At 44.3% G+C, this 17,403-nt stretch overlaps 1 protein-coding gene across 2 annotated transcripts in view; it reads left to right on the top strand.

Annotated features, from left to right (window-relative positions):
* Positions 1-546: 546 nt before the first annotated feature.
* Positions 547-17,403, top strand: part of RABL6 (RAB, member RAS oncogene family like 6) — an 83,714-nt gene continuing 66,857 nt past the window's right edge. For both annotated transcript variants that reach the window (XM_077477001.1, XM_077477010.1), the window contains exons 1-2: positions 547-668; positions 2,579-3,051. In XM_077477001.1, the coding sequence (XP_077333127.1) occupies positions 2,922-3,051 (130 nt within the window). In that variant the 5' untranslated portion in view covers positions 547-668; positions 2,579-2,921. The remainder of the gene's footprint in view (positions 669-2,578; positions 3,052-17,403) is intronic.

Raw genomic sequence — 17,403 nt, forward strand, 5'->3', positions numbered from 1 at the left:
GGCGGCTGGGTGTGAAAGCCCTCTAAGTGGTTAAAGAAACCGGAAATGACCTGGTTGGAGGCTGTGATGAGTTGGCTAAATTGGCAGAACACTGGTGTGGTGAGCTGAGAAGTCTGACACTTCCTGGTGTGTCAGATGGTGTGTTGGGGGGGGGGGGGGGTGTACTGCCCATAGAACACAGACAGAGGCTGGGAAGCAGCAAAGTGGAGACATTAGAAGGCCCAGACCAGCAGAAATGTGACTATATGTCCTCTTTATGTATCAGTCTGGGATTAGTTCAGGAGTGACCGGCCTATAATGATTGTATTCCTAATGTAAAGCTAAACGTCCAGACCAAGCCCCACACACACACGAGCTCTGCCAGTGGTTCATTATTCCCTGGCTCATTGGCCTGGTGTCCCAGGAAGTAGGACATGCTGAGGTGGGAATCACAACCCGTCCTCAGACACCTCTGCATATCTCTGCATTCTGCAGATGAAGAATTGTACTTATGAGAGCTTTGCGGCACGACTGCGCAGGCGCACTGAGCACATCTGGCTTCGCTTTCTGCGGAGCTGTGACCTCCCCGGCCTCTGTAGCAGCTGCAGTGACTCCGCCCCGCCGATGCTCCGGAGAGGAGGAAGAAAGATGGCGGAGCGGCGGCTTGGGCTGGCAGAGGAAAGCACAGAGTAAGAGAGCCGCTCGGGGGAGAAGGGTGAGGGGGTGGCGGGTCGGTAAGGACACGTTGTCCGGGTGTAAGGAGGACACAGAAAGGGAGAGCTGAGAGCGGCGACCATCACTGCCAGCATCACCAGCTGTACCACGTGACCACCCAGCTGTCACATTCCACAATATAGGTGTCCCCCCTCCCCCCACATGTACACATCACCAACCACACCTCATCCCCTGTGTATATACACCCCATACCTGATACTCTGTGTATTATATGTGTCACCCCTTCTTCTCTAGTAACTGGTCCCCTGTGTATAACACCCCCAATCTACATCTGACCCCCCCTGTGTATAACACCCCCCCCCCCTTTCTGTACCTGACCCCTCCTGCATGTTATCCCCCTTCCTTACCTGATCCCCCTGCGTGTTATCCCCCCCTTCCATACCTGATCCCCCTGCGTGTTATCCCCCTTCCATACCTGATCCCCCTGCGTGTTATCCCCCCCTTCCATACCTGATCCCCCTGCGTGTTATCCCCCCCTTCCATACCTGATCCCCCTGCGTGTTATCCCCCCCTTCCATACCTGATCCCCCTGCGTGTTATCCCCCTTCCATACCTGATCCCCCTGCGTGTTATCCCCCCCTTCCATACCTAATCCCCCTGCGTGTTATCCCCCTTCCATACCTGATCCCCCTGCGTGTTATCCCCCTTCCATACCTGATCCCCCTGCGTGTTATTCCCCCCCTTCCATACCTGATCCCCCTGCGTGTTATTCCCCCCCTTCCATACCTGATCCCCCTGCGTGTTATTCCCCCCCTTCCATACCTGATGCCCCTGCGTGTTATCCCCCCTTCCATACCTGATGCCCCTGCGTGTTATCCCCCCTTCCATACCTGATGCCCCTGCGTGTTATCCCCCCTTCCATACCTGATGCCCCTGCGTGTTATCCCCCCTTTCATATATAATCCCCCTGTGTGTTGTCCCCCCTTCCATACCTGATTCTCTGCATGTTATCTCCTCCTCCATCCATTCCTGAACCACTGTGTTTCTATCCCACCCCCTCCATCCGTACCCGATCCTTGGATCCTTCCCCTTCAATACCTTGTTCCCAGTGTATCACCCCCCACTCCCTCCATCCATACTTGATCCCTGGTGTATTACCTCCTCCACCCGTGTCTGATCTCCTGTGTGTCACCTTCTCCCATACCTGACCTCCTGTGTGTTTACTCACCCTCCTTCACCCATATCTTATCTCCTGTGCCCCCTCCTACCATACTGCATCTTCTGTATGTCCCTCACTCCTCCTCCATGCCTAATCCTCTGTGTCCCCCCCCCCCCATTCCAGATCTGTGTATCAGTGCGTGCCCCCCTTTCCTGGTCCTCCTCACATATTGTAACTGTGTACCAAGGCTCTACCACATGGCATAAGAAACTGGAATAATAGGCCCTCAAAGTTTTTATGTAAAGCCAACACTTTTTTTTCTTACAGCTTTTGGATACGACGTTGAAGGGTTAGAACATGTCAGGTTTGCTGTGTGCGTCCTCTGGGGTTCCTAAAAACAGCCTGTAGGAGGACATACAGCAGCTCAGGTCCGTACAGACTGCCAAAAATGATAGTGCTGCCAAACGAGACCCTTTCAAGTGAATGAGGCGGCGCTGCAGCCACAAGTCAAACACTTGGCTCGCAGTGGTGGTGTTTATATATAAAACCCCCTTTTGGCTGTTAAAAAAAAAAATACACATTCAGGATCGCTTCCTGAATGCCTGGCAGCTGCATTCTCTCGCCTTCTAGAAAGCGATCCACCATGGATTGCTTTTCAGAGGGGCAGCAAGGGCTGCTGTCTATGTGAATGAGTCCTAATAGCTTCTCATTCCTTCATATTATCTATAACATTCACTAATTTTTATTTTCTGTTCACAATTTTAGGAGTTATGGGTCAAATATGAGCGGTGACCTGGGAATCCTGCGGCCATCATCTCCTTCCTGCTGACTGTTACACTTTTCAGCTGCTTGGCAACTTGAACATATTTAACCTGTGAGCAAAGAAAAAATATAAAGCATCCTTAAACCATGGCTACCCACATCTTGTAATATCTGGTATCTGCTGTTAGGTTTTCTTCTGCTATTTCCTTCCAGCGGATTTTTGAGTATTTGACTTTTTGGAGTGAGATCTCTTCATACGTTTCGCAGTAATCCAACATACGTTTCGCAGTAATCCAACAAAATCTAGCATTGATCTTGCGGGCTTGCCCCATCGACAAACGAGAAGATGTTTTCGGCTTTAAAGAAACTTGTGGGATCGGATGTAACGGGCATTAAAGATAAGAATATCCCCGCTGGACTTCAGTCCATGAACCAGGTGCTACAGAGGCGGTTCGCCAAAGGAGTACAATATAATAGTAAGAGGCCTATACTATTTTCTGAACCATATTTCTTTTGTTTTTAAAGTTTAACTCCAGGCAGATATGAACATTTTACTCAACAGAAATTAACTAGTGCAGGTACCTGAATGTGTCTTAGTATCAGCCTCATATAAGCCCCATTTGCACTTGCAAATTGGGACTATTAGCGTTTACATGATGAAGACCCAATGGGGGATCCAGTTGATCAGCTGCGGATGGAAGCCCTACTAAAAGCACTGGTAATCTGATGGCTCCTGTAGCTAATCGTGGCCACTCACATGTAATGCTCATTGAGTGGTTACCTGCGAGTGATTTGCACTGGATGCAGACTATGTCCAGGGCTGATTAGTTATAGGTGCTTGAGCGATTACATGCAAGCAAGCGTTATTAGCTGCGGGAGCTCCCAGCGCTCCCAATGGGGCTCGCCGGGAACCCCTGTTGCGTCTACGGCATGTAATTTCTATTGGCTCCATTTGCAAGTGTGAATGAGCCCATAATCTCATGTGTAGCAGCACTCAGACTGAGCAGGGGAGGGGCAACACTTGAAGCTGTTCAGACTCTGCTATAATGAACAGGCTGAGAGTGAACACACAGACAAGAGTAGAGAGCAGAGGGTGACTAGGAGGGTTTAATTCTGCTCCTTCATTGTCCAGTTAGAAGGCAGGGTGTCTGGTTTTGATAAATCTGCATTGCAGTGATTCAGCTGCATTTTTCTCCATTCATATCTGAATAATAAGAAGTCTGAATTACCTAAGTTTATAGATTCTTAAGTTGGTCGCTGTTCTCCTGGAGTTAAAGGATAAGTTCAACTTTGGGGAACATGTTACATGTTCCACCATTTTTTTTTTTGGGTGGAGCATGTAACATGTTTCTACTGCTGCAACAGCTGCCTGATTCCCCCCCCCCGACAGCAGTACAGGGAGAAATTCCCCGTGCTAGCTGTCACTTTTTGAAAGCACAGCCATGCGGGGCTCCACTCACACGTCCTCATCATTCATTCACACAGCTCCTTAGCTGCTGTCAGATTGTAGTTCTCAATGAACTCACACGGTGCTGTGGAGCGCAGTGGTAGTTAATTGATTCTTCCTGTCAGTGTGACTATTTGCCCGTACAGGATGTAAGATCTGCAGGAGACCTGCATGGCACCAACTATCTGTTGATCGTTGGTGCAATGCTTTACAAGCTCCAAAAAAACCACATAAGTGCACTTTTTTTTTTTTTTTTTTTTTTTTACCTGCAAATGCGTTTATAATTTGTTTTGCTTTATTTATTTTTTTTAAAAACTTATCCTTTTAAGATCTTTTAACTTTACCAGTTACCCACTCTATCTAGCTTCATCCATTACCAAATGCTAATTTCCTGGCTACTGAGTGACCCAGAATAGAGTGGTACCTTGGCCTTTCCTTATATGCATGCTTCTGAATTAATTCTGAATTAAGGACTCAAAGTCATACTAGAAGGTCTCTGTGATAGTCGGGCACAATAACAAATGCAGTGAACTTCTCACCCAGTGTTCTGGTAATTTACGGAGCTTGGGACAAAAAAATACCATGATTGTTTTTGAAAGGAAGCATTGGCTATGGATGTCTTATGAGCTGCATGTGACTGTGTGCAGCAATGGAATTCTTTTAACAGTGCACAAAGTATGTCCTGATTATGAATCTTCCCTACAGTCATTATAAAAGGCTTAAACAGCAGGCAAAATGGGGTGTTGTCCATAAACACAGTTATATAGTTTATTTTTTTTTACCTGCACTTGTGAAAAGTGATAATGGAATCAACACAGGTTCTACAGTTCATTTTTGCTCACCTTTCATATTGAAAATACAGGTTCCCTGCCTGTCATACTAATCCAGTGCCTTCCTGAGAATATATAGGGGAGATTTTCCAAAACTGGTATACCGAATCTGGTGCAGCTGTGCATAGTAACCAATCAGCTTCTAACTTCAGCTTGCTCAGTTAAAGTAAAAGTTCAGCCTAAAACTAAGGGTCCTTTCACACGGGGCGGATCAGTTCTGATCCGCCCCGTGGATATCTGTTTGCTCAGCGTGGATCACTCCGTCGATCCCCGCTGAACAGGGAAATGACAGGTCCGTCTCTGCACACTGCGCAGGGACAGACCTGTCACAGCGCCGCTCTCCCCTATGGGAGATCGGATGACGACGGACCGCAGTGCCCCTCGTCACCCGATCCGATCCGCAGACGGATGGAAAAATAGCTTTTTCCTCCGTTACACTTTTTCGGATCGGAGCGGGTCGGATGTCAGCGGACATATCACCGCTGACATCCGACGCTCCATAGAGCTCAATGGAGCATCCGTTCAGGTCCGCCTGAAAAACTGACAGGCGGGCCTGAACGGAACGTCAGTGTGAAAGGGGCCTAACTCTAACTCTACTGCCACATTCTATAACTAATCCATCCCTGTAAAGGCAAAATTGCTATACATACCTTTTCTGCAGCCGATTTGGTTCGGTCTCCAGCGGTGGATACTGTGTGGAAGAGACAGCCAAGAACGGCTGGGAGATGCCTAGGAAGTATCATCCATAGACTTATTACGGGGCTTTCATTGTAGGCTGCCTCCTGCTGCAGAAAAGATATGTATAGCGATCTTTGCTTTACGGGCTAGATAGATTAGTCTTAGAATGTGGCTGCCAGTAGATTTAGGCTGGGTTCACACTATCGCACTATGTGCGGTGTGGGGCACAGCGGGGGCTCTGGTGTGTCCCTGTTCACCATTTCAGGTTCAAATTTTTTGCCTGAATTGAGACCTGAAACGCAGCCAATGACTTGCAGAACTCTTCTGCTATGCGCTCCACGGCCACCCTGGAGATGTGTGAACTGGCTCCATTGAGAACCGGTCATACTCTCCTGATATGTGAATTGGATGCAGTGAAACCCACATCCAATTCGCATAAGTGTGGACTTGGCCTAGGAGTTAGTTTTAGGCTGAACTTATACTTTAAGTTTTAACAATAAAACCTAGAAGCTGATTGGTTCCTGTGCACAGCTGCATCAGATTCTGTGTGCACCGGTTTTAGTAAATCTCCCCCTATAAGGCCTCATTCATGGGAGGCGGATCCGCTGCCATAGAATCCGCCAGCTCAGCGGAAAATCTCTCCATTGATCTCCACTGAGCCGGCAGATGACGGGTCCGTCTGCTCACCGAGAGGGAAGGGGCTTGTCGAGCGCCACTGCATGCTATGGAGAGCTTTGACAAAAAAAGACAACATGTCCGTTTTCATCAGATCTCGCCCGATCCAACCCGCTAGGGATGGATGCAAACGTAGGGCCATCCGTCTGATTTTAGCGGATCAGATGTCAGCGAACATGATCATCGCTGACATCCATCACTCCATAGACTTGCATGGAGCACCCGTTCAGGTCCGCCGAAAAAACTGACAGGTGGACCTGAACGGTCTGCCCATGTGAAAGGGGCCTTAGTCACCAGTCCAGTAAAAGTGTGTAGATCAGGATTCTACATTTTCCTCATCTGCTTGTTTGTTCCAGCCCAGTACTGAAGCTATTGGGAAAAACATGACTGAGGCGACTGGTATTTTCAGAAGGAAGTCTGCAATGGTTATGTCTGTATTACAGGATTCCTTTTAAAGCACAGTACAATCTGTTCTCTCCCAGGGCTCTTAAATTTCCTCTATTCAGTTTTGCCAGCTAAAATCTCAAATTCTTCTTCTTCTTTTTTTGTGTGCAGCTCATCACAATAAAGCGTCAGGCCCCCTGGTAAATTGGACCTGAACTCAAACAGTGAAGATTTGATATTTTATAGGGAACATCTTAGGAATGTTCATTGTGCCTAAGCAGTAATTGAAACGATTTACATTTTGCGTCTTGAATTCCTTCGGCAAAATGGAAAACTTCTGTGCCTACAGCCTAGTAGATATATTCCTGCAGTGTGAGGTCATAAAGCACTGCTGCCCAGGGTGGATTTCATTTAAATCATCATTTTTAAAGAGCAACTGTCATCTCTGGCTCCTCCTCTGACCCTCTGTTGACTCACCAACAGTTCCATTCACTTTAATGGGACAGCTGGTGATGTGACAGTGACGCAAGGTGAGGGACGTGGCGGCAGCAGCTGAGTGGATTCCCGCTTACAGGCGCTGCCATGATGGATCTGAAATGACGGGTGCTCTTTAAATGTAAGGACTTATTCTTGTTGGTAGCTAGAATCGTTAATATTTGTAAACAAAATGAGGCTTCCTATTTAGAATAATAATCTGTCAGGTTAGTAAAACAGCGATATCAGAACCGGATTCAATCATACAGTTTGTAGTGTATATATATTTGCAAAACAATGGGATAAAGGAATATTCCTTAACCTTGGCTTATCTCATGGTTACTGTGAAATTGTTTGAATACATCAATGCAGTGCATGTTATCTCCGCTTGCATTCATTGAATGAGTTTACCAAAAATGTAAATATTGCCGAATATACAGCCTCATGCTCCATAACTAAGCTCCATCTCATGCTGAAAAAACAAACGCATTAATGTATCTTGAATAGAAAAGCATCTTATTAAAACAAATTTGATAAAAATCAAAAAATATGATTTTTTTTTTTTTTTAAATCTCCACCCTGATTTTATGTTTACAATATAAAAAAATAATATAATTTTTTTTTTTGTGGGGGGGGGGGGGGGCTTTTTCGATCAACTTGTGGCAAACTTTTTTTTCTTTGATAAAAAGAATTGGCATTTGTCAGATTTATATTGCTGTTTGTATTTCTACTGGGAAAGTGTCGCCTCGCTTCTTGTCAGGACAGTAATTAATGCGAATAATGGGAAAACAAAAAATGAAAACCTTGCAATGAACACTATGTTCTCCAACCATTCCGCCCGTTTCTTGACTGATCACTGGGTCAGGATGTGAAGGAAAATTTCTCTATTTGGGTCAAAAAAAAAAAAAATATCTAGCAGGCATTTTCACTCGATCCCATTCTGCAAAAAAGAATATCTGCATTTCTGGAGGCTCTGGCTTTAATGCTTTGAGTCACTGATCCAAAGGCATTCAGATTTGAAGCTCAGACTGAAGTTAGAACTTCCCTGTCTGCATACTTGTTGGTCAGTATGCCAAAGTACTGAAGCTATTGGAATAGCATGAAAGCCAGGCATCCAGCATTTTCAGGTGAGGTTAGCAATGGCTGCTGCCATACTTTTTTACTACAGTTTATTTAAATTGATTTGAGGTTCAGAATGCTCTTCGCCCTTGCAAGTAAATAAAGATAGCGCACCCAGCGTGAGATTAGAGATGGAAATCTCTGACCTGTCTGTGCAAGGATGAAATGAATGACGTCTCTAGTTCCAGATACTCCACCTTAAAGAACAAACATAGTCCATGTCTTAGGCCTCATGCACACTGGACATTTTTCCAGCTGCTGTTTTTGACTTAAGAATTTTTTTTCTGCAGCCAGTAAACTCCCCAGCATGTTATGCTATGTGTCCATGCATAGTTTTTGTCAGGAGTGTTTTCTGGCTGTAAAAACCCCAAAACTGGTGGGTATTGAGAGGATTTTTTTTAAAGCTGCAAAAAGTACTCTTAAAAAAACAAAACAAAAAACTGAATGTTACACAGGTCATACAAGTATCCTGTCGTCATGGGGTTTATAGTACAAAAACCCCCCCCCCAGGAACACCAATCATGGGGCAATCATCCCCCATAGAAAACCAATGATGGAGCACTACCATTCCCCCTTTGAGGAAATCTAATGATGGGGCACTATTCCTCCGCTTGGAATGCCAGTTATGGGGCACTATTCCTCCGCTTGGAACGCCAGTGATGGGGCACGATTCACTGGGACGGAGGCCTGGCAGGGAGAAAGGGACCAACTAATCGATAATGAAAATCGTGGGAATCGATTTTCATTATCGATTATCATCGATTAATCATTGCACCCCTAGATGAGAGAGCTTGCGAAGGGGCAAAAAAGTGACCATTATTTTAGTTTTGTAAACTCAGCTGTGAGGTAAACAGGCAATTTGTATGTATATATATATGGACTGGCTGCACTGTGGTTTTAATCACTTCTATAAGAATATATTGTAGGGAATATTTCATTTAGTTTTAATTTTATTGGTGTTTCATAGAATGATTTATAGGTTATACCACGCTGCACTATAAGAATATAATTGTTTAAATTTGTGTGGTGAATCACTGTGAGTGTTACAGCAGCTATGTGGTTTTTATTTTTATTTTTTTTTAAATATATTCCATAATAGTTTTTGCAGATTGCACTTTAGAAAGTTTTATTTATTTTTTTATTTTTTTTGGCGCTGATTGTTATTACACACTTTAGACAGCCATTAATGTCTAAACTGCTGGCAACAAAAGTGAGTACACCCCTAAATGTCCAAATTGGGCCCAAAGTGTCAATATTTTGTGTAGTCGCCATTATTTTCCAGCACTGCCTTAACCCTCTTGGGTATGGAGTTCACCAGAGCTTCACGGGTTGCCACTGAAGTCTTTTTCCACTTCTACATGACAAAATCACAGAGCTGGTGGATGTTAGAGACCTTGTGCTCCTCCACCTTCTATTTGAGGCTGCCCCGCAGATGCTCAATAGGGTTTAGGTCTGGAGACATGCTTGGCCAGTCCATCACCTTTACCCTCAGCTTCTTTAGCAAGGCAGTTTTCGTCTTGGAGGTGTGTTTGAGGTCATCATTATCATGTTGGAATACTGCCCTGTGGCCCAGTCTCTGAAGGGAGGGGATCATGCTCTGCTTCAGTATGTCACAGTACATGTTGGCATTCATGGTTCCCTCAATGAACTGTAGCTCCCCAGTGGCGGCATCACTTATGCTGCCCCAGACCATGACACTTCCACCACCATGCTTGACTGTAGGCAAGACACTTTTTTACTCACCTGGTTACCACCAGACACGCTTGACACCATCTGAACCGAATCATTTTCTTTTGGTCTCATCAGACCACAGGACATGGTTCCAGTAATCCATGTCTTTAGTCTGCTTATCTTCCGCAAACTGTGGGCTTTCTTGTGCATCATCTTTAGAAGAGGCTTCCTTCTGGGGTGACACCCATGCAGACCAATTTGATGCAGTGTGTGGCTTATGGTCTGAACACTGACGGGCTGACACCCCCTCCCCCCTGCTGGCAACACTCATACGTTTATTTTCCAAAGAAGCTGAGCACATGCACTCAACTTCTTTGGTCGACCATGGCGAGGTCTGTTCTGAGTGGAACCTGTCCTGTTAAACTGCTGTATGGTCCTGTCCACCGTGCTGCAGCTCAGTTTTAGGGTCTTTGCAATCTTATTTTTTATTTTTTTTTCATATCGTCAGAGTTCTTTGCCATGAGGTGCCATGTTCAGCTCCTCCACGCTCATTGGAGAACTAAGCTGTGGAAGGGTGGTGAGCGGCCTTCTCGGTGGTTCGCAGAGACGGCCATCAGTCCAGGCGCCTGGCGGATCCAGACTCCCAAAGTCGGGTTAACTCTGTGCCTGGACTGATCTGTGTGATGTCAGCAGAGAGCGGACTTCAGACTGCTCTCTGAAAACGGGTTACAGAAGTACAAAAGGAAGTGCACTCCTGTTACCCTTAGGAGAATCCCAGCCAAATGAGCTCAGGCTGGACTTCTCTTACGCCGTACGTAAATGTGCATACTCGGCTTTTGAGGTTATACCGGGATAATGCCCGCAGCTGAGGTATCGCCGTGATTGTCAGAGTGAGAGCAATAATTCTAGCACTAGACGACCTCTGTAACTTTAACCTTGAAGGGCCGCCTGTGGAGATTTTTAGGTACTGTAGTTTGTTGCCATTCCACGAGTGCATGCAATAAAGGTTAAAGGGTTACAGCATATTAACCATTGCTGCCCCCTTTCTCCACATACTATTAATATCCTTTACTAGGAAAAGTGGAAACGGAGTATGCTGGATAAAAAAAAGGCACTTGCATTTATATGAATTGCTAAGGGCATAGCACCAAGGCTAATCATTCAAGCGAACGCTGGGTAACGCCCACAGATGCTGGAACTCTCTCACAAGGTAACTGGTAATAGTAGAGTATATTAGCCTAGGTGGATTCTCTGTGGTAACTGGGAACACTGAGATGACTGGCAGAGGTAAAAGAATGAAAGTACAAAGACAAACCCTGATTTCACCCCGGGTCTTAATCCTCAGGAGTTTGCCTGGTGGACTAATAAGGGCTTGATATGTGTGACCACAAAGGTATCTTATCGAAACAAACCCTAACAGAAAAATATCAACTTCCGGATACGGAGGTATACCGCTACCTGCAGATCGTGCATTATATGAAGGCTTTACAGCAGGCGAATGATATCACCACCTCCACCTCTATGGAATACCTGGGCAGGTCCATCGATGAGCATACATGCCACATCTCGAAAATATATAGTATCTTGTCCTCAAAGCCAGAAAAACGATTTTACATGAGTAAGTGGGAACAGGATATAGGGACAACACTGGAACTTGATAAATGGGTTAAAATGGCGCAATCCGCCTCAAAAGCATTTATCAATACCTCACTGATAGAGGCAAATTATAAGGTATTAATGCGCTGGTATATGGTACCTGCGAGAGTGGCCACTTATGCCCCAAACCTCTCGTCTTTATGTTTTAGGGGCTGTGGTATGGAAGGCACGGTATGCCATATATGGTGGACATGTCCTAAAGTTAGGCGTTTTTGGATACGTGTTTATAACTTTATTTGTACAATAACACAGGTAAATCTAACTAAATCACCACACAGGCGCTGTTGGGGGACCAAATAGAAGGAGTGCCAAGGCACACGAAAAGATTTATATCATTTATCTTTACGGCAGCCAGGATAGTGGTAGCTAGATCCTGAAGGGTGCCTGTCGTCCCCTTCAACTTGGTGAAAGCGAAGCTGTCATGGATCATGATCAATGAACGCCTCTCAGCAATCTTAATAGATAAACAATCAGTTTTTGATCAGATTTGGGAACCGTGGTTGAAATATCTGTCCGAAGATTTATAAGCTGCTGGTATAACTTAACAGAGAATAACAGGGGTGCACTCTCTCCCCCACCCCCCTCCTGTCTTTTGTTTTCATCTCTCCTCCTCCTTCCCCTCCCCCATTTCCTTCCTTCTTCTCTGTAAGATATTTCCCTTGGAATCCTACATGACAGACCTGTAGGGAGCAGAAGGCCCCCAGGGTCCTTTAATCCGGATGGGGGGGGGGGCTGGGGTCCCTCCGCCCACAGTGTGAACCCATGTGGGGTGGCGGGTGGGGCTCTCGTCCGTCCTCTCCCCTCCCATACAAAAATAAGGATAGTATGGGCAATCCCAGGGGCAATATGAGCCTGAACAGATAAAAGTTGATCTCTTGTATCTCCTTTCCTTTTGTGTGATGTGCTCTTAGTTTGTTTCTTTATATGATTTAACAGAGAAGGGAGAGGGAGGGAGAAGAGAAAAGGGAAAAATAATTAAAGGGAAAAGAGGAAGACTCTGGAGCAGATAAAATGTTTTCTTAAAGCTTCGTAGGCCGTGAAGGCCTAGATACATTTGTTTTTCTCTCTCTTTGCATTGTCTAAATGTTTAACGTACAGTTTATCTGTTAAAACTAATAATAAACATTATTGGAAAGGAAAGTACAAAGACATCCCAATCTGGCCCCTTTAAGCCCTTGTACACACGGTCGGAGAATCTGTCGGAATGAGTCTTATCGGACCGTGTCGTCAGATAATCCGACTGTGTGTGGTATACATCGGACTGATTCCGTCCGAATCTCCGCCCGACCCAATTTTCCAACATGTTGGAAATATTTCCCGACCAACTGGGCTGGACGGACCTAATCCGATCATGTGTAGAGCATTTTGATCGGACCAAGTGCCACGCATGCTCAGATCAAATTCCTACATCAAAGCTATTGGCTACTAGCCTGAATGTAGTCCCATCGTAACGAAACTGTAATATTGGTCAGTTTTTTGACTGATACGATACTTCTAAAAAAAAAAGTGAATATCGGCCACCCCAATAAACGGTCGATCCCTAATGGGGTGTATAGAAGTAGGTCCCCCGGCAAGTGATAGCCACCAACCCAAAGAACAGAATCTAAGCACCAAGTGGTAAAGCTTCTGATGTATTCAGGAGCATGCAGGAGCCAGGCTTCTGTCCTCAGGAGATGAAAAAGCTTGGGTCTTGTAGTCCTGTAACAGATGTAGCAGGTTGGGATCAGGCAGAAGCAAGCCAAAAGTTTGTAAGTTGCAAGTTGGGGTCAATTGAAAGCGTAGTTAAGCCAAAGGTTGGCAATGCTTGGTAGTGGAGATAAAGACAACAGCAGGAACTCAAGGAGTAAGATATTTGCTGGAACAGAGCAAAAAAAATTTTTGGCAAACCGCAATTGTAGAGGCATGGATTAAGTAGGAGGTTCGTGTAAGGAGCAAGGAGTTCAAGGTTCATCAGATATAAGATTTAACCACTTCAGCTCCGTAGGCTTTTATCCCCTTCCTGACCAGAGCACTTTTTGCGATTCAGCCCTGCGTCGCTTTAACGGACAATTGCTTGGTCGTGCGACATGGAACCCAAAGAAAATTTATGTCCTCCCCCCACAAATAGAGCTTTCTCTTGGGGGTATTTGATCGCCTCTGCAGTTTTTATTTTTTGCGCTATAAACAAAAAAGTGACAATTTTGAAAAAAAACATAACATTTTTTACTATGATATCCCCCAAAAATATATGACGTACATCAGCATACGCTGGTCGGCAAGTGGTTAAAGTAAGGTTTTCTAAGGGATCAGGCAGGGAGCTGTCCAGCATTTCAAGTGGAACAGTAAAAAGAGCTATTGCCAGACGCAATAGAGATCCTGGGTTCAGATCCAGATCCTGACCATTTTCCCCTCCTTCCAGAATGGTCCCTGGACAATTTAGTACCAGGTTTTGAGGGAAAACTCTGATGAAATTCTCTTGTCAATCTAGGGGCATGAATGTTCTCGGATTCCTAAGATATTTGTTCTGGCCCATATCCTTCCCATTGAATCAGACATCGTAATTTGTTCCTAAAGATCCTGGAATTAAGAGTTTTCTCAACTACAAATTCTTCCTCACTTTGCACCTCAATAAGTGGAGGATGTTGGGAAAATTCTTGTAAAGTGCAAATTTTAAGGGGAACACCACATCAATATTAATATAAAACGCTGTGCGGTCCCCCTCAAAATCCAGACCCTTACCGAGCACGCAGGCCCGAGAAAGGGGGTAGGGGAACGAGCCAGTGCCCCCCTACTCCTGAACCATAGCATGCCACATGCTCTCAACATGGGCTCTGCCCCCCCACCCCCACCCCAGAGCACCTAGTCCCCATGTTGATGGAGACAAGGATCCCCACAACCCTGGGCTGTTATTGTGGGGGCCCCCAAATCCTGCCCCCCTATGTGAATGAGTATACATAGTATCAATAAGTGTCAAAAACACAGACCGGTTTTGACAATTCCTCTATATAAAAAAAACAACGTAAGTGAATAGGGATAGAAATGGCACTGTTCTGAATTTGGGGTGCTCAAAAACCCCCTAATGATGTTATGGATTTCTAGCGTAGATCCTGTGCAAATAAATGCTATAACAAAATGCATATCAAGTGCAAATATGCAAAAAGTGCTGTCAATGGAAATATCTGAATGATTGTGGCAGACTAATGTGCTCATAACTAACAACTAAACATGAGTGCAAAAACACAAAAGTGCAAAGAACATAAAAACACAACAATTTGTTATGCCCATGCTCTCATATGCTAATCCTAGGTAGAAATTAAGTGCCCATGCAATAATGTAAGCCTCCTATGCAGAGAACCACAATCTAAAATAAATAGTCCAATGGCATGAAAAACATGGATCAAAAAACCTTGATGGTGCATTGAAAAATATGTAGCTAGTTTCCTGTGCAATACTCACAAATGAAACCAATATTATAATGATAATATATTGTGTTGGACTCGGCAAATAAAGTGCTCTTCAAAAACTATTATTCCATGTTTCTTTAGAAGGCGCCTCATAGGAAAAGCACTCACCGCTATTATTATTCACCCCACAAGGAGGTATTTCACCTTCACAGTATGAGCCACTGTAGCATACGTGAAAAAAGCCTGTTGTCCTGTATCAGCTGTTTTGCTTCAGTTTTTGCGGTATCGGTAGTCTCTTTGTAGCTAGCCTCCAGACCAGGGAAATCTTTTTTTGTAATGTAATTTTTGCTGCAGCATGTTTTATACATGCTACAGATGCGCCAGAATAAGGGCCCCCCAGGCACTATATTTAAAGAAATTTGTCATTTTTATTGTTGCACTTTAAGCATCATTAAATTCATTGCTTTGGAAAAAATTATCTTTATTTAAAAAAAAAAAATATTTTTGCATTCATAGATGTCCCCTAGGGCAGTATCCGGACCCCCATACCCTTTTTATGGCCAATTACTTGCATATAAGCCTTCAAAATTGGGACTTTTGATTTTTCAAATTTGGATTCCATAGACTTTATTAGGGTTCACTTTTTCGGGTCAGAACCTTTTCTCTGTTCTGGAGTTCTGGTGCGAACTGAACAGGGGAGTGTCCGGCCCATCTCTACTTGTGAATCCCAACGATAAAGGTGAACCATTAACAGTCGCACATCAATACTGGCAAGTTTTTCTCGTTTGGATAATATTAGTTGGGAAAATTTCTATGTCCATAAAGTTTCCCTCTGGCTGAAGAGTTTAGCAGAGCAAGGAATTTCACAGCCCTTGGTGAGAAGTGTAATGGGATAAGCGAGGATAAACATTTTCTTCATGAATAAATAGTGACACAACTTGAGTAATGAAGTTCTGTTCAGACACTGCATCATTCAGTCAAAACAATTTTTTTTTTTTTTTTTTTTTTTAACTTTGTTGGGACAATTACCTGCATTCCCAGAGTCCCCACAATAAATCTATAGGTTCTCTGAATGTCTTCTCCCTTTCTCCTAAAGAGATACGTGTGTGTGTGTGTGTGTATGTGTGTGTATATGTATGTGTATGTGTGTGTGTGTGTGTGTGTATGTATGTGTGTGTGTGTGTGTGTGTGTGTGTGTGTGTGTGTGTGTATGTATATATATATATATATATATATATATATATATATATATATATATATATATGTGTGTGTGTTTTTATATGTATGTGTATATATATATTTATATTTATATTATATTATATTCTACTGCTTTATTAGGTACACCTGTTCAATTGCTTGGTAACACAAATTGCTAATCGGCCAATCACATGGCAGCTACTTAATTCATGTAGGCATCTAGACGTGGTGAACCTGATTTAAGTGACTTTAAATGTTGCATTGCTGTTGGTATTCCCAAAACTTCTGATCATGTGGGAATTTCACATACAACCATCTCTAGGGTTTACGGAGAATGGTCATTAAGAGAAGATATCCCGTGAGCAGTAGGTGTGTGGACGAAAATGCCTTGTTGATATCAGAGGAGAACGGGCAGACTGGTTTAAGATGATAGAATGGCAACAGTAACTCAAACAACCACTCGTTACAACAAAGGTATGCAAAATACCATCTCTATTGGACAATAGGTTGGAAAAACATTGCTTGGTCTAATGAGTCTCGATTTCAGCTGTGACATCAGATTGTAGGGTCAGAATTTGGCGCAAACAACATGAAAGTATGGATCCATCCTGCCTTGTATCCACGGTTCAGGGCTGGTGGTGGTGTAATGGTGTGTGGGAATATTTTCTTGACACACTTTGGGCCCCTTGGTACCAATTGAGCATTGTTTAAATGGCACGGCCTACCTGAGTATTGTTGCTGACCATGTATGTCCCTTTATGACTACAGTGTACCCATCTTCTGATGGCTCCTTCCAGCAGGATAATGCACCATGTGGCAAAGCTCAAATCATCTCACCACTGGTTTCTTGAATATGACAAGTTCACTGTACTCCAATGGCCACCACAGTCACCAGATCTCAATCCAATAGAGCATTTTTGGGATGTGGTGGAACGTGAGGTTTGCAGTATGCAGCAAACAAATCTGCAGCAACTGAGTGATGCTATCATGTCCATATGGACCACAATCTCTGAGGAATGTTTCCAACACCTTGTTGAATCTATGGCCCCTTTCACACTGGGGCGTTTTTCAGGTGCTTTAGTGTAAAAAAAAAAAAAAGTAAAGCGCTTGAAAAGAAGCCTCATCTGCAAACCCAATGTGAAAGCCCGAGTGCTTTAAGAGCCCTTTCACACTGCCAGCACACGAAAAACGCTGTTAAAGCACTGCTTAACCAGCGTTTTTCGAGCGACAGCGGGTGCTTTTAACCTTTGCTAGTGGCCAAATAAAGGGTTAAAAGCGCCGCTGCCAAAAGCGCTTTGCAGGCGCTTCCTTTTG

This window comes from Lithobates pipiens, unplaced genomic scaffold (genome assembly GCF_037356315.1).
Source record: "Lithobates pipiens isolate NorthernLeopardFrog02 unplaced genomic scaffold, aLitPip1_a1.2 Scaffold_1, whole genome shotgun sequence".
NCBI lineage: Eukaryota > Metazoa > Chordata > Amphibia > Anura > Ranidae > Lithobates > Lithobates pipiens.